This window comes from Canis aureus, chromosome 16, assembly GCF_053574225.1.
Source record: "Canis aureus isolate CA01 chromosome 16, VMU_Caureus_v.1.0, whole genome shotgun sequence".
In the NCBI taxonomy this organism is placed as follows: domain Eukaryota; kingdom Metazoa; phylum Chordata; class Mammalia; order Carnivora; family Canidae; genus Canis; species Canis aureus.
Window position 1 is genome coordinate 9,142,745 of NC_135626.1, and position 27,277 is coordinate 9,170,021.

The 27,277-nt window shown below is 38.2% G+C and overlaps 1 protein-coding gene across 13 annotated transcripts in view; it reads right to left on the reverse strand.

Moving 5' to 3' along the window:
• Positions 1 to 27,277, reverse strand: part of SETX (senataxin) — an 80,222-nt gene that overhangs the window by 22,107 nt on the left and 30,838 nt on the right. For all 13 annotated transcript variants that reach the window (XR_013353937.1, XR_013353935.1, XM_077851177.1 and 10 more), the window contains 7 exons: positions 17,735 to 17,834; positions 8,819 to 8,992; positions 6,597 to 6,829; positions 5,456 to 5,623; positions 4,560 to 4,716; positions 886 to 987; positions 568 to 683 (listed from right to left, as the gene is read on the reverse strand). Coding sequence is in view for 11 of the 13 variants with exons in the window: in XM_077851177.1 (XP_077707303.1) it covers positions 568 to 683; positions 886 to 987; positions 4,560 to 4,716; positions 5,456 to 5,623; positions 6,597 to 6,829; positions 8,819 to 8,992; positions 17,735 to 17,834 (1,050 nt within the window). In the remaining 2 variants the exon portion in view is untranslated. The remainder of the gene's footprint in view (positions 1 to 567; positions 684 to 885; positions 988 to 4,559; positions 4,717 to 5,455; positions 5,624 to 6,596; positions 6,830 to 8,818; positions 8,993 to 17,734; positions 17,835 to 27,277) is intronic.

Consider the following 27,277-nt stretch of genomic DNA (forward strand, 5'->3'; position numbering starts at 1 on the left):
TAAGCTGGGGTGGTGGTACCCAGAATGGTGGCACTTGTCTTTTCCAAGATGAGAAATGTCTAACACACAGAAAAACAAATCAAAGAATGGAGAAATGACATCATCTGAGCCTCTGGATCCAGGTACACAGGTACACTTAATCACTCCCAGAGCTCCTAGGTATATGAGTCCATGAATTCCCTCTTTGTCTAACTTGGGTTTAACTTGCAACTAAAAGATATCTAATAAATTTGCTACAGCTTTAATATAAGGCAGGCAACAGCAAACTACAGGCTGTGGGCCAAATTCAGCTCACCATTTGTTTTTATAAAGTTTTATTGGAACATAGCCACATCCATTTGTTTATGTATTATCTATCACTACTTTTATGCTACCACAGAATTGAGTAGTTGAAACAGAGTAAACTTTGGCCTGCAAAGTCTAAGTTATTTACTACCTTTCCTTTTTAGAAAAAGTCTGTTAATCCCTAATATAAGGCAATGATAAAACAATGAGATCAAATACTCATCAGTAGCTTGTGTTCTTATCAACTATTAAAAAATATTTCACCAAGAAATGTTTAGATACCTGTATTTCCCTTCCACCTCGGCATAAAGCACGCTGGCGGGAAAGTTCATCAAGTTGACGATCCAGAAATTCCTTTCTTCTGTGCATCTCCTGAACATGAGAGGGTAAGTCTTTTTCTTAAATAAAATAAAATAAAAAATTATGATTTGAGAATTCTGACAAATACATAAATAAGCATACACAATGAAAAGAAAAACTAGGTCTCAAAGCAAGACTATTTCATCAATTGTCTCCAAAGTACCTTTAATGCCCAAGACTTTACTTATCACGTAAAAGGAATTAGAAGTAATGTTACTATGTGCCTTAATTAGTACTTACTCATTCTGTGGTTAACTTGGCTATCCAAACTGAATTTTAGGACTTCATTATTAATAGACTTTTCTGGACCCAGACGAACTAAATTTATATCTCCACAGTTTCCTGTTGATTAAAAAAATCATACTTACAGATTAATAAGGACACTGCCAACCTATTGGCAAGTAAGCATATTAACAATTAGGGAAGGGAGCCAACATTAATTATATCAACTACACACCTGAACTCCACTAGAGGCTTCATACACATTAGACATTCACTAACCACCCTACACGGTACTTACCATTTCTACCAAATAAAAGCTACAGAGGTTGCATAAACAGGACAGTACAAAGTTGAGACTGAATTGTATCAACATTTCTCAAACTATGTTCTGTACAACATTCCACAGTAAAATACGTTTGGGAAAGGTGAGTAAAATAAGAAACTTCTTAACCACAGGATATTTCAGATATGTAAAGATTTTCATATATTAATACATATTTGAATTTCCAAGAAAGAATCATTTAGTAAAAACTATCAAATCCTTTTCTGTGGTATATTCACAACAAAGTTTTTGAAACTTTATTCCAAACATCATGCTGCTACCCCAGAATCTAAGGGACACAAAGTGCTGGAAATCGTGGAGTAGAGAACTGCCAACACTAGATCTCATTTAAGTGGCTATTAACCACACCTTTATTTTAGGTCACCACATTTTATATGTTATTTAATCTAAAAATCTCCAGCTCCATCATTGCGCTAAAATAGCAATCAGCACTTATCCTAAACTGACACATCACGTACTTCTTCTATTGTCAATCTCCTTCCACTGAATAGGGTTTTGCTGTGGTTGCCAGCTACTTCAGCGGCTGGCACAGAAGTACAATAAATCTAAGTTGAATGAATGAATAACTTATTAAAGCAGATATCTACAACATATTTTTGTTCCTAGTTCAGCTCATTCTTCTAAATTTGAAGCCATAATCTCTGGCCAAGATTTACCTGAAGATTTCAAAACTGCTAACCTACTTGTGTTCCCATGATAAACGAAGACGAAATTACCTGGAAACTCACCCACTACAAACACCTAGAAATGCTCCATAAATTAAAACAGACATCTTTTAAACTGCAGGGTGAGCTCACAGAAATGGAAGAGAAATTCCTAGGAGCCAAAAACAAAGAAAAAGCTCAAAACCAGAATTGAAAGCCCATGAGCTGCAGAGGCTTCCCTGGGGGAACAGGATGAGTTGGGGCTGGTACTGTCTAGGTGCTCAGAATTTTTTTTCCCCATACACTCAATGAATTGCACATATTTAAAAATCTTTAGTTCTACAGAGTTTTGACAAATGTCTATATTGGCAAAACTATCATTCCAATGAAGACAAAGAAACATTATAAGAAGGCTTGGATTTTAAAGACTCCTGGAAAGGAAAAGGGTCTGGAAGAGACAGGAGGACGAAAATGAAGTGAATCTAACTGTGCCAAGGCTTAGCTGGGAAAAACTAAATTCTCTTCCAGGACTTTCCAACCATAGGCCCATGCCACATGCGGATTTAGAGACCAAATATATAATACAGGGAATGACAAAGGTGACCCAATCAAAATACATTGAGAGTTTTAAAATGAGAATACAATGGGCAACCTTGTGCCAATATATTTGAAAACTAAGAGGAAGTGTCAATTTTTCTTGAAAGAAAAAAAAATTAGCCTAATCCACTAAAAGAAAGAAACCTGAATATGCCTATAAGTTAAAGACATTTGAACAGTAGATTAGAACTTACAATCTGTCAAAAAAGACAATAAACAACACTAAAAACAAATTAATCTTTAAGGAATGGATAATCTCTGTCATATATTAATCATTCCATGAATAAACAAAAAATTCTCCCCAATTCCCTTTTTAAAGTCAGTGTAACAAAAAACAAAGATGTGACAAAGGAAAGTCACGGGCCGGCCTCATTCATGAGTACTAGTTTTAAAATCCTAAATAAAATAGCAATCCAGCAATGTGTTAAAAAATAATACATAACCAAGTTGGTCTTACTCTATGAATCAAAGATACTTTAACATTACAAAAACATTGTAGTTTTCCCAATTAACAGATTAAAGAAAAAAGCTTCATGAAAATGCAATAAGAAGAATGCATGCAATAAAATTCAATGGCCCTTCAAGATAGAAACTGACACAGGAACTTCTTTATCTTGATAAAGGGTAAATACTAAACCCCAGAAATCAACACCTACTTAATGGCGAGATGTCCAAGACATTTCTTTAAAGACTCTCAGGGGCAGCCCGGGTGGCTCAGCAGTTTAGTGCCGCCTTCAGCTCAGGGCATGATCTTGGAGCCCCGGGATCGGGTCCCACGTCAGGCTCCCTGTGTGGAGCCTGTTTCTCCCTCTGCCTGTGTCTCTCATGAGTAAATAAAAAATAATAAAATAAAAAATAAAGACTCTCAGGACAGCTTTTCAGTAGTGAAAAGAAGTGATATGAATGCAGTGTAAAAGACCAAAGTTCTTTCCTACAGCCAGAAGACACTATTTTCTAACAAAATTGAAGGGCAACCCCAGTGGCGCAAAGGTTTACCGCCGCCTGCAGCTTAGGGCGTGATCCTGGAACCTGGGATCGAGTCCCACGTCAGCCTCCTGCATGGAGCCTGCTTCTCCCTCCTCCTGTGTCTTTGCCTCTCTCTCTCTCTATGTCTATCATAAATAAATCTTTAAAAAAAAAACAAAAAACACTAAAGTTGAAGATCCAACCCGGATGCCTACGTGGCCTTGTCCTGATCCTAGCCCTGCTGGGCTGTCAGCACACATGTGAGAGTGCTCACCTTTCCTCAGCCAGGGAAATGTTAAAATCACATCAATGCATATGCATGGGAGCCGTTCCAGAGCATGTAAACTGTTAGAACCACTTCCGAGAAGAATCTAGCACTACCTAGAAAACTGAAGATGCACAAATCCTTCAACCCAGAATTTTTACTTCCAGGTCTACCTATGCAAGATCAAGGTTTTTTTTATAAACTCTTGACCTATCACATGAAGTCCACTTGACATCAAACCCAATACAGAACTCACACACCTCCCCAATGAAAACAGTACCTATTTGCCCTCACCACCTGTATCTCACTGGAGAGAGTACAGTAAACAAACCCCCAAACCTTCGCCTTCATGGGGCTCATTATACTCTAGCTGTACTTACTACACAGAGGTTCTCTCACCTCTGGTCATTTCTAGTGAATAGAAGCTTCTGCTAGAGTTCTCCACATCCCCCTTATCCTTTCCCATGGCTAACTCCTAATTGCTCTGCAGGATTCATCTCAGACATCATTTCTTCCAGAAGCTTTCCCTAACCCTCCCATGACTGGACCAAGGGCCGTTTTAAGGTGTCTGAGAGCAGCCACATCTTACTTTTCTTATAGAACGTATAGCTTTATACTCTAATTGCCCACTGATCTGCTTCCTCATTACTGTCTCTTGGAAGGTTTCACTGTTGAAATGTCAGTACTTAGCACAGTGCCTTGGCACAGAGTTAAGTGCTCAATAAAATCTGCTAGATGAATTGATGAGTACATATGGGCCACAGCCCCAAGCAGAAGTTACTACTCAAACTGGCTTGCTCTTTGGCATTCAAAATTGACCATACTAAACACTGAGAATAAAACCAAAAACAAATTAAAAGCCATATAAGTATCATACCCAAAGGATTCTTCTTGTCTTTACATTTTTCTTTAAATTCAAGGATGATTTTTTTCATAAGTTCATCAACAGCTGCGTTGGAAGGTGCACACACAAGGACACGGTTTTGTTTGATTTTGGCATTGGAGTTTTCATCTGAATGCCCTTTCCTCTGGTTCTACAATTTGACACACACATGCCAAACAGACAAAAAATACTGATGAGCTTTGTTACAGAGTTTTCCAGTTTTTTTCTACTTCCATTATGTTTGAAAGCTCCTCCTCCTTACTAATATTTAAAAATAAGTAAGAGGGGAATCCCTGGGTGGCCCAGTGGTTTAGCACCTGCCTTCGGCCCAGGGTGTGATCCTAGAGTCCCGGGATTGAGTCCCACATCAGGCTCCCTGCATGGGGCCTGCTTCTCCCTCTGCCTGTGTCTCTGCCTCTCTCATTCTCATGAATAAATAAAATCTTAAAAAAAAATAAATAAATAAAGTAAGAGCACCTACATCTTTACATGGACATTAAAATTACTCTAGCAGGACACTTTATCATAGCTTCCCTGAGCCTCACTTCATGTCCACTTATTTTACTCCATATTCAATCCAACCAAAACGTAGCCCAGCAATACAATACAATCCAGACAGTTTCCTGGCGTTATACATGACCCATAACAAAGCCAGGAGGCCACCATTCTAGCCCTTCAGAACACTGTCACACAGGCCAGCATTTTCTGCCCTCTTCACTCTTTATACCCTCTCTCTCCTGCTACCTCTTTCTCTGATATGGTTTCACATGGTATCAGAAAGATACACACAGTGCAGGGGAAAAGACCGATAGTAGTTATTTACACATATCAGTTAATCTGTGTGTAACAATGCTCTCAGCAAACAGCAATGACACCCTCACATACTCTACCTCTGTCAGGAGGCGGTACAGGAGGCCAACAATAGTTTTTGATTTCCCTGTTCCTGGTGGTCCATGAATCAGACAGATCTTGGCAACTGACGGGGAGTGTTTGACCATGGCATATGCAGTTTCTATTGCTTTCTTTTGGTCTTCATTGAAATCTCTTAAGTAGGCGACCTGTGCAAAAGACATTAGTGAAAATGAGTTGCTCTTCCTGGAGTGGCAAGAAGAGGAAACCTCCGTTTGAATTTCTTCTAACCTTTATAAAACAGAAGGTTTGATGATGATCACCCAAAATGACCTTTAATCTAAAGAAACAATTTCACTACTATCAAGTTATTTATGAGTGTCTGCAGGCTTCACCCCATCTACAACTACTATAACTGCATTTGTATTTGTGGTTCTTACAAAGAGGATCACAATAAACTGTTCTATGCTTTTCTTCTATTTATTTTTTCCTTAGACGATAAAAAAAATTCCAAGACTTTCTTTCCTAACTCAAGTGCTACAGTGGAAAGAGCACAGATTTTGGGTCAGATCTAAACTTAAACCTCAGCTTCACTCACAAAAGCTAGGTCTCCAAACTCCTAACCTCCTCAGCCTATGCCTCTGTCATCCATTAAACCTGGGACTTCTGGGAGGACAAGAAGTGAATGAGATACTGTACAGGAAAGCTCTAGCACACAGCAGTGGTCCAAACACTATTATTTTTCTCTTGCCTTCCTCTGTATTAATCTCCTGGAGTGACTATATGACTCTCACAGCTAGAACATGTTTTCATGCAAATGGCAACTTTATCTGTAAATTCTTTCAATCATTCAAATGCAAAATTAACTCTATTAACCCACTCCTACCTCTGAATTTTAATTACCTAACAAGCATTTAAGTAGGATACTCATCTAACATTTTAATGCTGCTCTTTAAGCATATTTTCAATTCTTTATTGCACTATGCCTTTTTCCTAAGGTAAGCTGAGTAACATTAACACAGACTGCCAACTTAAAGAAGATGGAGCACTACATCACTGTGCACGCACAGGGATATGTCTTTGTCCCAGATACAAAGGAATGTGCAATGAATAAACACAAAATGATGTCACATTCTGACATGAAATTTTCTGACTTTCCATTCTCGTTTAACCATGACTCACAATTCTCTCAGACGTTGTAGTTAGTAAATCTTTTGTACAGAAGTCCATGGGATTTGGATTAAGAACAGCTCTGGCCAGTTGGTTCCGTCCACTCAACAGAGACATGGCTTTCAACTTCCTTTGCGTAGTTACCAGAGAACTGATTACAACACATTTCACGAATTCATTTAAATTGACTGGCAAATTATCTTGAGTCTGGATGTAAAGGAAACACTCAGACTTCCCGTTGCGCACTATTATCAAGAAGGAGAAAAAACAATTTCAGTTGCCAGTGAATAATGCGATCCAACTAATAAAAATGTTATTCAGAATTATGTATTTTATAACTTATGTTTTTGTATGATATTATTTTTTGTATGATATATTATTTAAGTAATTCACTCAAATGTGAAATAATGCCCAAGAACCAGGCAATTATTTTTTAGAAGAAGGAAGCAGATAACCACATAAACATGTCAGGTAGTGATGAGCACAATGAAGAAAGCAGAGAAAGGGAATGAAGAAGTATGAGGGATGCAAGGGGTATTACCATTGATAGGTGAGTCAGGGGAAAGTCTCCTGATAAGATGGTATCTGAGCAGAAACTTGAAATAATGAGTAAGCCATGTCCTCATCTGGAGAGAGGGTGTTACTGGTAAAGACTCAGCAAAAGCAAAGACCAAGAAGCAGAGATGTGAATGGAGTATTTCAGGAATAGGATCAAGCCTAGAATGGCTGGAAGAAAAAGTAGGGAGATGTGTGTGACAAAAGTCGAGAAGAAAACGGGGCTCCATTTTAAAGGGCTCTGCAAGACCACGATACTGAATTTGAACCTTATTTTGGGTCAAGTAGGAAGCCGCAGGGCAGCTTTCTACTGGGAAGTGACGTGCTTGAACTTACATATTAAAAGAATCACTTTACTGCCGATGAAGAATAAATGCAATGGGAAAAGCACAAAAGCAAACGGGCCACAGGAGGCCACTGTGGTTGATGGTCATGTGGACCAGGATGTAGTAGCAGATGTGGGGCTTGGACTTTGGGTACTTTGCTAAGGAAAAGTCAACAGGATTTGCTGATGAATTACATGTAGGGTGTAAGACAAAGGATCAAGGATGACTGGGGTTTTCGGCCTGAGCAACTAGAAAAATGCAAGCCCCACTTACTGAGATGGGAAAAAAAGAAGGAATAGTTGATGTCAGGCAGAACATCAAGCGCCTCCTTTGGTCTTTTTTGTCTAAAAGATATTTAAATGGAGATGTCAGTTGGACAACTGAGGAGTTTAGAAGGAGAATACCTTAGAAATATAAATACGGCAAGTGTCATCACTTCCAAGAGTCAAAAGCACAGACTAAGCTATGTACCCTTCTGCTATTCCCCTATATGCATTCCACAGAAGAACTGGGGCTGGACCACAATTATGATAGAAATACAGCACACCAATTACAGCGCAGCATGACGCTCAACTCTAAAGAGCTCTGTTTTTAAGACTGGATGTAAAAAGGCAAAGGAATAATGAACTCATGTTCTCTTCACATAATTGAGACTAAGAAAGCAGCAATGTTAAAAAGGCTGCCTGGCATACAATAAAGAATGCAGACTACCCTGCAGTCAAAACATATGCAGGTTTCAATTCTAGGCCTACCACTTAATACGGAGAATAACACTGTGTAAGTTACTGAACATCCCTGAGCCCTCATTTCCTGATGAGGACAAGACAAATAAATCTTACTGCTTTATAAGGCTCTGAGGAAGATAAATGTGCCCAGGAAGGACAAGGCACATGGCCTGGTATACAGCAGGTACACTACTTCTGTGATGCTATTCCCAGAAGGGTCCCTACAAAATAAGGGATGGGAGCGATGGAAACAGCAAAACCTTCAAGTTGTCTTATAATGACTTACATGTCTTGGTCTTCTAATGATACTTAGCCACAAAACCAAGGTTGGAATGTGATTTAAGATATAAAAAAGATGATTTTGCAAATTGTTTAATAACAAACACAATGAAGGAATGTATCAGAGAAAGAGAGGACATTACAAAAGAAAGCTTTTTTTCCTAAGTCTAGAGTAATAAGAACTGGGCCTTTCCCAGATGAATTTAGAAAAACTAAAAAAAGGACTCTGAATGACAGGTAATCAACCTGGCAAATACATGTTTCGAATATGTGTAACGAACATGTGGCTAGTAAAGCACAACTCAGATAAAAATTAAAAGACATGTTACTCTTTACATTATCTACTTACTGACTGAAGTGCGGCGAAACTTATGAACATAACCGCAATGATATTCACGGAGATCCTGCATGCGATTTCTCTCTGTATCTTTCTTCTCTCCATTTTGTCTTTCAGAAATCAAAAACACCAAATCATTTTCCTTTGGATGAAGCTGTTTGGCTAGTTCACATTCTTCAAGATGAACTATGAAACAATAATAAGTTGGCATTGACTCTAACAGAATTATTTTCAGTAAGATTAAAGAATATTAAATCCCTGTACTAAGTTCAAGCAAGTGTACAGCACTAAACTTTGTTAATATACTTCCAAATGATACTCTAAGCCAGTTAACATTCTCAAATACAGGTTATACAGTATTATAAAATGTTTAACAACGGCTAAAAAGCCAAAATAAAATCATAATATTCAAAAGGAGTAAATTTCCTTGAAGTTTATTTTACTTTTTAACCAAGGAATTTTCTCTTCTGCTCACTTTTACTTTCAAAATCCCAGAAGAAAACTCACAAACAGATCTAAGGACATGTAAGAATTTTGAACCTACTAGTAGTGGCATTTCAAATAAGGGGGTAAGGCTAGTTGTAAACTACTAGGGCTGGGAAAACGGAACAAGCGCTAGAACAAGAAAGTTCAGCACCAACTGCCAGATCCAGCAACAACACAATGACTAAAATACAAGCACTGGGATTGGGTAGACAGGACCACTAAATCAAAACAAGATTTTACAATGTGGCAGGTAAGAGGCATCTGGGTGGCTCATTTGGTTAAAATTCTGACTTTGGCTCAGGTCATGATCTCAGATTCCTGGGATCAAGCCCCACATCGGGTTTCAACAGGGAGTCTGCTTCTCCCTCTTCTTCTCCTCACACTTGTGTACTATCTCTCCCAAAACAAATAAAATCTTTCTAAACAAATAAATGAAACGTGGCAGGCAAGACTATCTATTTGAAGGCATCAGAGATCAAATACAGTAGTGAAGAATTACTGCTGGGATTCAAAAGAATGTGGAAATCCGCTGGAGTCAGCCCAGTATTTCCCATAGAAACACCTGAACTACTCTTGGGAGTGGCAGCCTAGAGGCCAGGCCATACCTGGGACAGCTTTGTCGGACTAAAAAGACAAAAATTGTGGAGTCTGGGGCCTGCAGAGTAGGGACCCTGGTACCCCAATATGCTTCAGGTTGCGACTACAAAGGACTAAGGATTATACCCGAGGATGAACTAAGAGCAAACCCACCTTGACATGGACTACAGCCCCCCGAGGATGAACTAAGAGCAAACCCACCTTGACATGGACTATAGCCCAGCTTCCAAACACCTGGGTGCTTCAGAAAAGCCCAATCCCTTAAACCAGATGATCCCACATTGCAGGTGCCCCCAGAAGTCTGGCAGAAGTAAAGGAAAATCCTCTCTGGAGGAAGATAATATCATCCTAGGCCTCAAATTATTTTTATAAACGACTTTTCAAAGATAACGACCAACACACACCAAAAATAAGCAAAGCACAGGAGAAGATAAAAACTCAATAAACAACAAAGGACTGTCCTGGGAGCTACAGATTATGTCTCACACAGTTTAAAAGGTTTTGCCTTAGTTATGGAGACACTTAAAAGAGCTACTAAATCTACAGACTTTGGGTACCTGGGTGGCTCTGGTTGAGTGTCTGCCTTTGGCTCAAGGTATGATCCCAGGGTTCTAGGATCAAGTCCCACATCAGGCTCCCCTGGGGACCCTGCTTTTTCCTCTGCCAATATCTCCGCCTCTGTGCCTCTCTCATGAATAGTTTAAAAAAAAAAAAAACTAAAAAAAAACCTTAAAACTTAAAAAATAAAACTACAGACTTTGATAAATCAAGGATGCATATAAGTTTTAACCTGTTTTAAATAGCTAAAGATTTATAAATTGAGGTATAATTTCCAAACTAAAAACAGATAAAAAAGAAATTTTAAAATGAGAAAAAAAAAAACAGAAGTATTCAACTAAAACAAAAGGTAATACATGTAATATATAATCAGGTTCATTTACTTCTATTTTGTCTCATTTACTTTTTTTTTAAATTCACTTTTGGTAATTTAATGGTTCAAAGCCTCATATATGTGTAAAAAGTATACTCTAATTCTGTCTGAGACTTCTTTATATATTTTATTAGGTATATAGATACATTAAGAATTGTCATCTCTTCTGCTGAATTATTATGAAAAGATCTTTCTTTGGTAGTATTTTCTTAGTTTATTTAGTCTGATATTAACAGAGCTAAACAGGTCTTTAAGATTTTATTTATTTTAGAGGAGAGAAAAAGACAAAGTATGTGCACATGTGGGTGACTCCCCACTGAGCATGGAGCCTTGAATGGGGCTGGACTCCACAACCCTGACACCATGTCCTGAGCTGACATCAAGAGGAGGATGCCCAACCGACTGAAACACCCCTAAACACATATTCTTTTAGTGCAATTTGCATAAGTTTCCTTCTCCAATCTTTTTTCCCCAACCTTTCTGTATTCTTATGTCTACATGAAATACATATAGTGTATTATTATACTGTTTTTTTTTTAAGATTTTATTTTTCTGAGAGAGAGGGAGAGAAGCATGAGCAGGGGGGGAGGGGCAGAGGGAACAGACTCCTCGCTGAGCAGCGAGCCTGATGTGGGGCTTGATCCCAGGACCCAAGGATCATGATCTGAGAAGGCAGATGCTTAACCAACTAAGCCACCCCATACTATATTATTCTTGAAATACCATTTTCTTCTACAGGATGCTAAGGCTACTTAGCGAATTGCCAAGTTCAGATACAGGATCAAAGAATATAGAGGATATCGGTCATATCAGACAGCCACTCTCAAAAACTTGTAGGGTCCTACCTAAAGGGTTTAAATTATAATAGACAGAAACACAAGTATATTTAAGTCCTTGCATTTATGAAATTTTTTTTAAAAAGCACTTTGGTCAACACCAGTGCTTGCAGTGAATTAACTCATTATTTTAAAAACTGGTCAAGAGTCAAGTACTTTTCTACCTTTCTATATAAAGTATACCAGAGAGTAACCAGATAATACAGAGAAATTTCTTCATAGAATTACTGCAGCTAATAAATAAATAATCAAATAACAGTATCATCACTTTACAACTTTAATAAATTAACTTAGGCATTAAGCATCAACAGTTGTAAATACTAATAAAAGAGAAATTAGAGATGATACACGTCCTGATAAAGGCACATACCACTATCTATGAAATAGTCTTGCCAAAAATAATAAATCAAACTAGAATCGATGGTGTCTCTAGATACAATTATCAATTTACAAGAAATGCAGAGGACAAAAAAACATACTAACAAGCACCAGGGGGACAAATCAATGAGTACAGACAATAATTCTAAAGGCTCACCACCTCAAATTTTTCAATAAAACAAATTACAAAGGGGGGAAAATAGGAAGAAAAAATTGTAGTTAAAAAAGACACATCAGGATCCCTGGATGGCTCAAGGATTTAGCGCCTGCCTTTGGCCCAGGGTGTGATCCTGGAGTCCAGGGATGGAGTCCCACATCGGGCTCCCTGCGTGGAGCCTGCTTCTCCCTCTGCCTGTGTCTCTGCCTCTCTCTCTGTGTGTCTCTCATAAATAAATAAGTAAAATATTAAAAAAAAGAAAGACACATCAACTAGCGTCAATTTCAAAGTGACTGAAAAAATTGTTATTCATGAGCAGCCCTAGTGGCTCAGCGGTTTAGTGCCGCCTGCAGTCCAGGGCGTGATCCTGGAGACCCGGGTTTGAGTCCCACGTCAGGCTCCCTGCATGGAGCCTGCTTCTCCCTCTGCCTGTGTCTCTGTCTCTCTGTGTCTCTATGAATAAATAAATCTTTTTAAAAAATTGTTATTTATGAGGAAATTGGAAATTTGAAAACTGACTAGCTATCTGATATTAAGGAACGACTACAATATTAGCAATAAAATGTTACCTTATTATAAATTTTAGGTCTGTATCTTTCAGTAATATTCACTGAATCTAATTACAAATGATGCTTGCCCCAAAATCAAACCAAAGATGATCTGTAAAACCTCTCCATCATGAGAGGTGCCTGGATGGCTCAGTTGTTTAAGCTTTTGACTCTTGGTTTCAGCTCAGGTCATGATCTCCAGATTGTGAGATCGAGGCCCACGTTGGACTCTGTGCTCAGTGCAGAGTCTGCTTCAGATTCGCTTTCCCTCTCACCCACCCTCTTGCTCTCTCAAATAAATAAAATCTTAAAAAAAAAAAAAACTTCCCCACTGTAAACTATAAAACATTATTGAAAATAAACAAAAATAACTGAATTCATAAATTAGAAAATAATTAATTAGAAAGATGGCAATCCTCATATTAAGAAAAAAAGAGAGAGGGCAGCCCAGGTGGCTCAGAGGTTTAGTGCCTCCTTCAGTCCAGGGTGTGATCCTGGATCTCCGGGATCAAGTCCCACACATCAGGCTCCCTGCATGGAGCCTGCTTCTCCCTCTGCCTGTGTCTCTGCCTCTCTCTCTCTGTCTGTCTCTATGAATAAATGAAATATTTTAAAAATATAAAATAAGTGAAAAAAAATTTTAAAAAAGAGAGAAGATGTTAATTCTTGCCCAATTTCCCCCATTTTTTCCTCTTAAATTTATATGGGAACTCAAAGGAACAAGAATAGCCAAGACACTCTTAAGGCAAAACAAAGGAGGAAGACCTGTTCAGTGGCCACTAAAACTCATTATAAAGCTGGACTAAGTAATTAGGCAATGTGATATCAGCACAAGGGGTGGCAAATGATCCAATCAAGAAGAAATCAGTACAGAAAAAAATCCATGAATTAAATGGACACTAGATTTAGGCAAATATGGCACTGTAGAACATGGAGAGAATGGTCTTTTCAACAATAAGTAACACCAGGAAAACCACAACTCCATTTGGAAAAAAACTGAAACATGTTCCCTATACATCCCATTCATGCATAAAAAGAAATCCCAGGTTGACAAAACAATGAATCATCTAGAAAAGGGTTGCAAACTTTTTGTCAAGAGTCAAATGTTTTCTTTGCAAGCCACACATAAAGTCTGTTGCATATTCATAGACTTTTCCCAAAATTCTTTAAAAATAATGTATAAATCATACTCCAAGGCAGTCCACTAATAGGATATGGGGTAGTTCTGCAAGTTGTCATTTGCTGACACCTGGTTCTAGATGTTAAGATAATATATTTATGATCTGCAGCAGGGAAAGGTTTCTAAATGAGGCAAAGACTAACCATAAAAAAAAAAAAAAATTAGCGGCGTCTGAGTGGCTCAGTAGGTGGAGCATCCAACTATTGATCTCAGCTCCAGTCTTGATCTCAGAGTTTTCAGTAAATAAAAAAAAAAAAAAAAAAACCATGCATTTACTATGTTAAAAATAAGAAATTCTAGGGGTGCCTAGTTGGCTCATTTGGGGAGCATACAACTTTTAATCTTGGGGTCATGAATTTGAGTCCCAGGTTGGTATTAGAGATTGCATACATACATCCATAAAAGAAATTTTTAATAAAAATAAAACTTTTAAAGACATCAGTGAGTCAAAATGGAAGTCAAATTGAGAGAATGGCATGCATCCAGATTATATAAGGAACTACTACAAATCGATAAGAAAAAGATAACAGAAAATTAACAATAACTTTGAAAAGGCACTTCCCAAAAGAGATTACTGAAGTATCTACTAAATATATAAAAAAGGTGCTCAACCTCACTGATAACAAGGATATGACAAAATAAAACCACAAAAGGCCATCAATACAAACATGGCATAATGGCTGAAACTAACACAACAATCAATACAAATGTGCTGGTGAAGACCTCGAACAATGGGACTTCTCATACACTGCTGGTGGGTATAATGTATAATGGACTGGGCATTTCCTAGTCAACTTGAACATACACATACCCCGAGACTTCACAAACCACCCTAGATATAGGACTCAACAAAAATGCCCTCACACAAACATTGAGACAGGAATATCACAGTGGCACTGATCATAAAATGCTGTGTAAGACTTAACATAGCATGCCGGAGGATACTATCCTCAGAAAGGTAGGTCTGCTTATGAGGTTGGCCCTTAGCACGGAGATCCTGGATCTCAGGATTATTGCTTGATGATGAGAATGCCTCGCTGTGCCTGTTTGCAAAAAGAATATGGTCTATACCAAATACCTGCTTTCCTTCCGGAAGTCAGGAATTTAGGTCAGGCAGAGAGGGTGGTTGGGGCACTAAGTTTCAAATAAGCTTCCCTAGGAGGTAACAGTATGCATGCCACACATTCTGACAATCCATTTCTGGACTGATTCTACTGGGAGAAGACTCTTAAGAGGCTTGCTCCTGGTATTGTCCATACTTCACCCCATGCGCTTCTCTCCTTGCTGATTCTGCTTTGTAGTCTCTTAAGATAATAGGCACAACCATGAGCATGAGTATATGCTAATACCTGTGAGTTGCCCTAAGAAGTCCTTGAACTTTGGGGACCTGACACACAGGCCAAAAACTACTGAAAAAAAATGTCTATCAACAGTAAAATAATAAAAACAGAACAAAAAAATCACACAGTATAATCAGGACAAATTCACATATTGAAATATTACTATAATGATGACACACAAAATTAATGAATCTTACATATGTGTTAAAGAAGCCAGATATAGATATTATGTGATTCTAACAGAAGATCACGATAATGCCAGATAAAGTCATAACTTAAATATCAATATTAAAAAGAAATATAGGGACACCTGGGTGTCTCTCAGTGGTTGAGTACCTGCCTTCGGGCCAGGGCGTGATCCTAGAGGCCCAGGATGGGAGTCCCACATTGGGATCCCTGCATGGAGCCTGCTTCTAACCTCTGCCTATGTCTCTGCCTCTCTCTCTCTCTCTCTCATAAATAAATAAAATCTTAAGGGGACCCTGGGTGGCTCAGCGGTTTGGCGCCTGCCTTTGGCCCAGGGCGTGATCCTGGAGTCCCGGGATCGAGTCCCGCATCGGGCTCCTGGCATGGAGCCTGCTTCTCCCTCCTCCTGTGTCTTTGCCTCTCTCTATCATAAATAAATAAATAAATATTTAAAAAATAATAAAATCTTAAAAAAAAAAAATATATATATATATATAAAAACACTACAAGAAAATATAAAAGTGGGGCACCTGGGGAGCTCAATCAGTTAAGTGTCTGCCTTTGGCTCAGGTTATGATCCCAGAGTCCTGAGATTAAGCCCCACATCAGGCTCCCTGCTCAGTGGGGAGTCTGCTTCTCCTTTCTCCCCCTCCCCCTGCTCTCTCTCTGTCAAATAAATAAAATCCTTAAAAAAAAAAAAATGAATGAAAATATCCATTTTCTAGGACCAACGTCAGAGCCATAAAGAAGTAAATATGGTATTTTTAAACATGTAGAAATTGCACCTCAAAATCTGCACATGAAACTGAGTAACAAACTGCAAAAAGCACACCACAACAATACATACACATTAAGAAGAAAACAAGGTCCTTAGTAGAAAAAGGGCTTGGGGGGGCACCTGGTGATCAACCAACTCATGTTTTTGGCTCAGGTCCTGATCTCAGGTCATGGGATCAAGCCCTGAAGGAGCGGAGTCGGCTCCTCTCCTTCTTCCTTTTTACCTCTGCCCCTCCCCCCCATGCTCACCCTCTCAAAATTAAAAAAAAAAAAATTTTTTTTTAAGGGCAAGAACAATTACCCCCATTTCCTAAGAATATACATGGGCAGAAAAGATTTAGGAAGGAAAGTACAACCTCAGATGAGATACATTTTTCAGACATAAAACTGGAAAACAAAGTTGAAACTAGCAAATGAGGGAGATCTACATTCTTACATTTTCATGTTAGAAGTGAGACAGATTCCTTTTGGTAAGCAAAGGCAATATGATCAAGTCTTAAAATGTGCACGCTGTTTGACCTAGCAAAGTTTACTCAGTATTCGTAACAGTGAAAAGCTATAAACAACGTACATGTCTAAGTAGACACCACTGGTTAAACAGATCTGTGGAATAAACTTACAATGGAATTACAAATATTAAATACACTTATTTAATAATGCTGGAGAGGCATTTACAATATATTAAATAAAATTAAGTCAAATATAAGCTTCTGAAAGCAAGAATCTTATGTTTTCTTCACAGCTATATACATAGCATCTAGGATTATATGCTACCTATCAGGTACCATAAAGTCAATAAATATTTGCTCAATGAATGAAAAAGGTCATAAAATAGGTAAAATGACCCTACTACATTCATATGTACACAATTCACATAGGTGAGTAGACAGTGTCACAGTAAGATATATACTAATATTTTCATAGGATTATCTTGGAAAAGTGGGAATTGGTGGTATTTATCTTTCTGCTGGCTAATATTATTTCAATGTCCTACAATGAACATACAGTACCTTTCCCCAAAAGGATAAATGCCTTTTATTTTAAGTCATCCTATGGAGTAGGATGGATTAGGGGTGAGTGGGGAAAGCAAAATTTTTTAAAGAATTATGGATGTTTGGTTGATTTATAACTAATGCCTAAGTGTGATATGTGTTTCAGACCAATGATGAAATGAGTAGATGACAGCAGGATGATTTACTCAGAAAATCTATTAACACTATTATAGTCTTGTCAAGTTCCCTTCACTCACCCTTCTCTTCCATGTCCAGCTTCCACTTTGGCCTGTAGTATTCTAACTACAGAATGGTTAAAACCATGAATTTTATATCTGTAACTGTCCCACTAATTAACCTCATTAATTAAGACTTTAAACATTCTGTGTAAGAGATTATAAATTACAATTTCTAGGATCTTAGGAATCCTAGGTCCCAGAAAATTTAAATGAGGTTGAGAGTTCCTCAAATAGATATCTCCAGTTACCATATATTTCAAATTACAGAAGAAAGAACTTACCCACAAACTCCCAATATTTTTTATAATCAGCAGGAAATTTTCGTAAATGCAACTGATAGAATTTCTCTTTGTTTGGAGAGCTGATCCACTCCTGTGCCACCTATATACACAGCAAAAAGCATATTAAGAAAGTAAAAACATTCTGGCAAGTCAATGTTAAACAGCGAAGTTTCCCCAAACAAGCAATAGTAAAATCCAGAACCTAAAATTCCAAGTGGGAGAAACATGGAAAATTTGTGACTTTTGGTTTCCAGTTCAACATATATGGAACTTAGAAGTCACCATTTCATCCTAGTAAGTAAAAAATTAAGCTGAAAAAAATCAACAACCACTCAGTGCCAGGAGAGGGGAAACCCTGAACTAGAACAGATGAGCTGCTTGAGGCTCAATATGGATGGCTCTGAGCGACAATAAATCTAGGGGGACCCTGTCATAAGGGGGACCCCACAGTTTGCTTAGTTCTACCTCTAAGGAGCCCCTCCAAGCTCTTACACCGAGTACTAGAGAAAATCCCTTCATGCTTCCAGCACAAGGAGAAGGAAAGAGACCAGTATGAAATACACCAGAACCTTCTGATCTTTTTTTTTTTTTTAAGATTTTATTTATTTATTCATGAGACACACAAAGAGAGAGAGAGACATAAGAAGAGGGAGAAGAAACAGGCTCCATGCAGAGAGCCTAATATGGGACCCGATCCCGGAATCCCAGGACTACGCCCCGAACCAAAGGCAGACACTCAACTACTAAGCCACCCAGGCGTCCCTAGAACATTCTGATCTTACCAAGGCTTGATCTTGGAGAAATTCTTTAATTACCAGAGTCAAACTACTTGAGGAAAGAGAAATAACCAACTACAGCCCATTCTGGCCATCCTATCCCACCTGAGGTGGTGGAGGAAACTGATAAGCATGTGTATGGTTCACAGTCCAGGAGACAAAGCTCACCAAAGACTGCGAGTAACCTGTCACAGGTTTACAGAACAATGCCCCTCCTCCACAACCAACCACGACATTACTAAAGGTCCACTTACTGCTGGCTGTTCCTTTTCCCTACATCATTTCCACCTTACAATAAATATGATAAGGCACACTCAAAGGCCAAAAACAGAGAATAAATAAGCATCAGAATCAGAGACAGATATGGCAGGAATGTTAGAATTATTAGACCAGGAAATTAAACTGTAATTAATATACTAAGAGTTTAATGGAGAAAGTAGAGCACACACGAGATGATAATGGGGGTGCATGGGTGGCTCGGCTGGTTAAACGCCTGACTCTTAATTTTGGCTCATGTCATGTTCTCAGACTCGTGAGATCAAGTCCTGCCTTGGGCTCCAAGCTGGCTATGGAGCCTGCTTAATATTCTCTCGCCCTCTCCTTCATTCTATTAAAAAAAAAAGAGAGAGAGAGAAAAACGATAATGTAAATTCTAAGAGTAAAAAAGAAATGCTATAGAGATCAAGAAACACTGACAGAAATGAAGGATGCCTCTGGTGGGTTCATCAGTAGACTGGACAAGGCTGAGGAAAGAACTGCTGAGTTTGAGAATCTAGGAACAGAAACTACCAAAGCTGAAAGGCAAGGAGAACAAAAATGGAAGAAAAAATAATATCCAAGAACATGGGGCAAGTGCCAAAGACTCAACATCCACGCAATGGGACAACCAGGAGTGGGAGAGAAAGGAACAGAAGCAAGATTTGAAGCAATCATGAAAGAAAGTGTCCCCAAATTAATATTTGACACCAAATCACAGATCCAGGAAGCTCAGAGGACACCAAGCAGAATAAATGCCAAAAACTATACATACACATATCATACTCCTACTTCAGGAATCTGAAACATCGAAGATAAAGAAAAAAATATAAGAGAAGTCAGTAGAGAAAAACATCTTGCCTACAGAGGAGAAAAGATAAGAGTAAGAATTACATCTAACGTCTCAGAAACCAGGCAAGCAAGAAGGAAGTGGAGCAAAATATTTAAGTTGTTGAGAGAAAAAAACCCACCAACCTAAAATCCAGAACAAAATGAAATTATTCTCTAAAAGAGAAGGATAAAGACTTTCCTAAAGAAAAATTAAGGGTATTTGTCACTATTAAATCCATCTTGCAGGCAGCTGGGGTGGCTCATGGGCAGCCCGGGTGGCTCAGTGGTTTAGCGCTGCCTTCGGCCCAGGGCCTGATCCTGGAAACCCGGGATCGAGTCCCACGTCGGGCTCCCGGCATGGAGCCTGCTCCTCCCTCTGCCTGTGTTTCCGCCTCTCTTTCTGTGTGTCTCATAAGTAAATAAAGAGAATCTTAAAAAAAAAAAAAAAAAATTTCCATCTTGCCAGAAATGTTGAAAAAAGATCTTGAGAAGGAAAGTCATATCGGTCAGAAACTTGGATCTACAGAAACAAAGAGCATCAGAGAATGAATAAATGAAGGTAAAATTAAAATCTATGTTTCTTTTTCTTAACTGATCTAATATTCAAAATAATACCAACGATATATTAAATTATATTTGCTTATGTGTGTATATGTATGTTTATACATAAGTGAAATGAATGCCAACAATGATAAAAGGGATGGAAGAATCAGTAATATTTTATTATTATAATGTACTCACACGACCCATGAAGTATTATCTGAAAGTGGATTCAGATTAGTTGTAAATATGTATTGTAAGCTCTATGGCAACCACTAAAAAAATAAAAAAATGATATGCTAAGGGGAAAGAGAAAATAGAATCCTATAAAATGCTCAGTTAAGACCACAGTGGCAGAGGGGTGTCTGGGGGGCTCAGTTGGTTAACTGTCCAACTCTTGATTTTGGTTCAGGTCATGAACTTGGGGTGGTGAGACTGAGCCCTGCCTTGGGCTGGGCATGGAGCCTGCTTAAGATCTCTCTCTCAGGACACCTGGGTAGCTCAGTAGTTGAGTGTCTGCCTTTGGCTCAGGGCTCCTGTGAGGAGCCTGCTTTTCCCTGTGTCTATGTCTCTGCCTCTCTGTCTCTCATGAATAAATAAAAATCTTAAAAAAAAAAAAAAAAAGATTCTCTCCGTCTTTGCCCCTCTCACTCCTCCTCTCTCTAAAAAAAGAAAAAAAAAACATGATGGCAAAAAAGCATAGAAGACAAAAATAAGAACAAAGAACAAGGGTAACATATAAAACAGTTATATACAGGAGAAATTTCCACTTTTATCAATAATCATCTTAAACGTCAATGATCTAAATATACCAAATAAAAGATTGTCAGAGTGAATCAGAAAACAAGACCCAACTATATGCTGTGTACAAGAAACTTACTTTAAATATAAAGACACTACAGATTCAAGTGAAAGGACACTACAGGATTCACCTGGGTAGGTCAGTCAGTTAAGCGTCCTGACTCTTGATTTTGGCTCAGGTCATGATCTCAGGGTCACGAGACTGAACCCACGAAAGGCTCTGTGCTCAGCAGAGTCTTCTTAAGACTCTCTTCCTCTCCCCCTTCCCCCCTCCCCCACTGCTGTGGCACGCTCTCTCAAATAAATAAATCTCAAAAAAAAAAAAAAAAGAAGTAAAGGGACAGAGAAAGATAAACCATACTAACACTAATCAAAGGAAAGGGAATAGTTATCACATGAGGCAATCTACATGTATTTAACACAACTCCACCTGCTAGTAGATTCCATTTCCAGTTGAAATAACATGCCCAAAACAATACAGCTAGTAAGTGACCAGATAGGTTTTTTTTTTTTAATCTTTTTTTTTTAAAGATTTTATTTATTCATTCATTCATTCATCCAGGATCACACCCTGGGCTGAAGGTAGCACTAAACCGCTAAGCCACCAGAGCTGCCCAGATAGTATTTTTTTTTTAAAAAACTTATCTACATTTTCTAACAGTCAACAGAAAGAACATTTTATTTTATTTTATTTTATTTTTTTAATTTTTTTTTAATTTTTATTTATTTATGATAGTCACACAGAGAGAGAGAGAGGCAGAGACATAGACAGAGGGAGAAGCAGGCTCCATGCACCGGGAGCCTGACGTGGGATTCGATCCCGGGTCTCCAGGATCGCGCCCTGGGCCAAAGGCAGGCGTCAAACCGCTGCGCCACCCAGGGATCCCCAGAAAGAACATTTTAAATAAGAAGGAAGGAAGGAAGGGAGGGCGAGTAGGAGGGAAGCTATATTAATTTCCAACAGAGCAGAGTTCTCTTTAAAAAAAAAAAAAAAAAAGGGACGCCTGGGTGGCTCAGTGGTTAAGTGTCTGCCTTTGGCTCAGGGCATGATCCTGGAGTGCCAGGATTGAGTCCCACATTGGACTTCCTGCGTGGAGCCTGCTTCTCTCTCTGCCACTCATGAATAAACAAAATCTTAAAAAAAAAAAGGGGGGGGGGAGACCTTAAGCAAGGAAAGTTATTAAGGATAAGAGGGATATCATGTGCTTGACAAATAAATCACTACTCCAAGATAAATGCGTCAATACTCCAAGAAGACATAATAAGCCTTCATATATATGTGCCTAAGAACAGAGAATCGAAATAGGTGAGGCAAAACACAAAACTGAAAGAAAAAAATAAATACTTTAACACTTTTCTATCAGAAATGAGCAGATCTAACAGGCAGAAAATTAGGAAAGACACAACTCAAAAGCACCATCCATCAACCAGAAATAAATGACATCTGGAGACTAACAGAGGCAGACTATATTTTCTTTTCAAGCTCACATGGCAAAACAGACCACATCTGGGGCCAAAATCCACACCTTAACAAATTTAAAAGAATAAATCACACACTGTCTGTTCTAGACTACAACAGAATTAAACCAGAAATCAACAAAAGATAACTGGAAAACCCAAAATATTTGGAGATTAAACAACACACATGGTCAAAGAATAAATCTCAAGAAAAAAATTAAAAATATATTGAAGTAAATGAAAATGAAAAATACAACTTATAAAAGGCGCCTAGGTGGCTCAGTTAGTTAAGCCTCTGCCTTTGGCTCAGGTCATAATCTCAGGGTCCTGGGATTGAGCAGGGATACTGCTTCTTCCTCTCCCACTGCCCCTCCCCCCCCAGCTCATGCGGTCTCTGTCTCTCTCAAATAAACAAATAAAACCTTAAAAAAAATACAAGTTATGAAGATTCGTGAGATGTAGCAAAAAGCAGTGCTTAGAGGGAAATTAATCCACACTGAATGCATATATTAGAAAAGAAGATCTAAAATCAGTAATCTAGGATTACACCTTAGGAAACTAGAAAAAGTAAGCAAATTAAATCTAAAGCAAGCAGAAAAAGAGAAATAATAAAAATTGGAGAAATCAATGAAATTGAAAATAGGAAATCAATAAGATCAAAGAAACCAAAAGCTGGTTCTTTGAAAAGATCATAAAAGTGATGAGCCTTCTAGCCAGGCCAAGAAAAAAAACAAGATACAAATTTCCATGGGACACCTGGGTGGCTCAGCAGTTTAGCACCTGCCTCCGGCCCGGGGCGTGGTCCCGGGGTCCTGGGATTGAGTCCTGCATCGGGCTCCCTGCTTCTCCCTCTGCCTGTGTCTCTGCCTCTCTCTGTGTTTCTCATGAATCTTAAAAAAAAAAAAAATCCAACAGCAGCAATGAAAGAGGAGATAGGACTATAGATCTCACAGGTATGAAAAAGATAATAAAGGAATATTAAGAATAGCCCTATGACCACAAATCAGATAATGCAGGTAAAATGGACATATTCCTGGAAAGAAACAATCTGTCAAAATTCACACAAGAAACAGACAACATAAAAAAAAAGGGGGGGGGGTGCCTGGGTGGCTCAGGGGTTTAGAGCCTTTCAGCCCAGAGCCTGATTCTGGGGGCCAGGGAATGAGTCCCACATTGGGCTCCCTGCGTGGGGCCTGCTTCTCCCTCTGCTTGTGTCTGTCTCTCATAAACAAAATCTTAAAAAAAAAAAAAAAAAAGAAAAGAAACAGGCAACATGAATAGGCCCACATCCAGAATAGAATCAATAAAAAAAGAATCTTCCAAAACAAAAAACACCTAGGACAGCTGAATTCACTGGTGAATTCTACCAAATTTTTGAGGAAGAAATTATACCAATTTTCTACAATCTCTTCCAGAATACAGAAGCAGAATAATATTTCCTAACTCATTCTATTAGGCCAACATTACCCTAATACTAAAACCAGACAGACATTACAGGAAAAGAAAACTATAGCTCATATCTCTCACCAACATAGAAGTAAAAATCCCCACCAAAATATTAGCAAATGGAATCCAACAACATAAAAAAAAAAAAAAAAATTACACATCACAGCAACCAAGTGGGATCAATCCAGGTACGTAAGACTGGTTCAACATTTGAAAATCAGTTAATGTAATCTATATGATCAATAGACTAGTAAGGTTGCAGAATATAAGGTAAAATACAATACTCCATATATACTAGTAATAAGTGGAGCTTGAAATATATAACAATTTACATTAGTACTCCCTAAAATGAAATTAAGTATAAATCTAACAAAATACATGTTAAGAGTTACATGAAAAAACCCCACAAAACTCTGATGAAAAATATCAAAGAACTCAATAAATGGAGAGATATTCCAAGTTCTTGGATAAAGAGTCAATATTGTCAAAATGTAAAAAATTCTTCCCAATTTGATCTGTAAATTCAATGCAATCCCAACGAAAATCCCAGTAAGTCACCAAAAAACTGAATTCTAAAGTTTATATGGAGAGACAAATGACCCAGAGTAGCTAACCCAATATTGAAGAATAAAGTCAGAAGACCCAATTTCAAGATTTACCATACAGCTACAGTAATCAAGACATGTGGTACTGATGAAAGAACAGTAGATCAATGCAACAGAACAGAGAGCACTGAAATAGACTTCCATAAATGATCTGACTCCAGTCAACTGATCTTTGGCAATGGAGCAAAGATGGTCTCTGTCAACAAATGGTGAACGACTGGACATCCACATCCAAAAAATAAAGGTAGACACAGACATTACACTTTTCTCAAAAACTATCTCAAAAATAATCATAGATCTAATGTAAAATGCAAAGCTATAAAACTTCTAGAAGATAACACAGGAGAAAACCTAAACATTATGGGTATGGTGACAAGTTTTCAGATATAACACCAAAGGCATATTTCATGAAAGAAAAAATTAGTAAGCTGGACTTTGTTAAAATTAAAATTTTCTGCTCTGGAAAGACACTGTCAAGAGAATGAGAAGAGAAACCATAGACTTAGGAGAAAATATTTGCAAAAGATACATCTGATAAAGGAGTATTATCGAAATTTATAAAGAACCCTTAAAACAGAGAACTCAACAATAAGAAAATCACTTAAAACTGGGCAAAAGACCTGAAGAGACACCTCACAAAAGAAGATATACAATGGCAAGAACAATGGAAAAAAATGTCCAAAATCCAGAATGAAAATTAAAATGAAGATGCCACTAAATGTCTATTAGAATAGCCAAAATCCAAAACACTGACACCACCAAATGCTGAAGAGGACATGGAGCAATGGGAACTCTCATTACTGGTGGGAATGCAGTGTAGCTATCAAGCATTTCCAGTAAAGCCTAAAGGACTATCGGACAGCCGATAGCTGAGATGATGCTACTTCCCAGCCAGGCCATTTCACAAGTCCACAGGACCTAGGTCTGTCACAAATTCTAATCAATGTGTTACATTAGCCATCCAGTTTCTAAAACTCTCTGCACTTATCTCCCAATCCTTTCCTAAAACCTAAACTCAGAAGCGTCCTTGAGGATCTTCTAAAAAATAAAGAGGACAACCCCAAGTTTATAAAGTAAACTACTTGTGTAAGTAAGTGCTTTCAGGTTTCAATTAAAAAAGAAAATCCACCTAACAGAAATTACTTTTTGGGCTTAATTATGTGCTTTATCTAAATGTTAACAGTTTAGTTATTGAGTACTTAAAACTACAATTGACTTTCAACAATGATGAGACTTATTACCAAAGACTACTTGTGGTAAGCTGCTTCTGCACAATGGTTAACCAACCAAGATTCTCCAGCAATTAATTATGTGGCAGAGCACTAGATTTGTGTTATTTGCTAGTGAGGTCAGATTCTGGTCCAACACAGGTACAGTTTGCATCACTTACTTCCACATCCAGAGTGCCTACAGTATGGCAAGTCTGAACAATCACCTTCAAAGGTACATTCTTTTTTTTTTTTTTTTTTTTTTAATTTTTATTTATTTATGATAGTCACAGAGAGAGAGAGAGGCGCAGAGACACAGGCAGAGGGAGAAGCAGGCTCCATGCACCGGGAGCCCGATGTGGGACTCGATCCGGGGTCTCCAGGATCACGCCCTGGGCCAAAGGCAGGCGCCAAACCACTGCGCCACCCAGGGATCCCCAAAGGTACATTCTATTCTATGTTCATAGCATCATTCCTGACTGCCAAAACCTGGAAACAACCCATGTTTTATTCATCAACTGTGACTAGAAAAACATACATAATTTTATCCATACAATGAAGTATTATTTGGCAATAAAAAGGCCTGAACAATATGGATGACCCTCAATATCATGCTAAGTAAAAGGAGCCAAATGCAAAAGGTCACATTTTTTTATCATTTTATCTATTAGATATATCCAAAAACAGCAGAGTCACAAAGTAGATTCATGTCTGCCAGGGGGTGGGCTGCAGAATGGGCATGGCTGAAAATGGGCTCAAGGGATGGTTTTAGTGCTACTGGAAATGCCTAAAACTTGGATTATGGTGATGGCTATAAAACTGAATTTACTCAAAATTATTCATTTGTATAGTTTAAAAGGATGAATTTCACAGTATGTAAATTATACCTCAATAAAGCTATTATTTTTTTAAGATTTTATTTAGTCATGAGAGACACGAAGAGAGAGAGGCAGAGACACAGGCAGAGAGAGAAGCAGGCTCCATGCAAGGAGCCTGATGCCGTACTCGATCCGAGGACTCCAGGGTCACGCCCTGGGCCAAAGGCAGATGCTCAACTACTGAGCCACCCAGGTGTCCCTCAATAAAGCTATTAAAATGCATCCTAGTAGGTACGAGTTTTTTTTTTTTTTTTTTCCCCAATCAATCCTTGAGTCTTTTGCTACTGATGGCAGTTGGAATTCCTATTTTACTCATCCATCCTAACTGGTTCCAATTCCATAAACAATCCTATAAATAACATCCTAAGACCTACAGATCCCTATGGAGGGGCACAGGAACGTTCTCCTGGTGATTACACCCCATGTGAGACTAAGAAGCCAGCAGGGATCACAAACTTTGGCTCACCACCCTGTTAGCTAGTTTCACATACTTTCCTTCTTCATGTAGTTACCATTTAGTCTTCTCTTGGAAGACTAGTGGACTAATTGTATTTTTTAACCATCTCCTATTATATTCCCTGTATTTTTTGATTTCCAAAAGCTTCTTAAATATTCTGTCTCTTGTCACTTTTGGAATATTTTAACTCTTCTTCCCATCTGTTAACTATGAATATGGGGTCCTTCACTGAAAATTTCCTAACTTTGACAGAGTAAAATCCGTATTTTTCATCTCGTGGTTAAGATG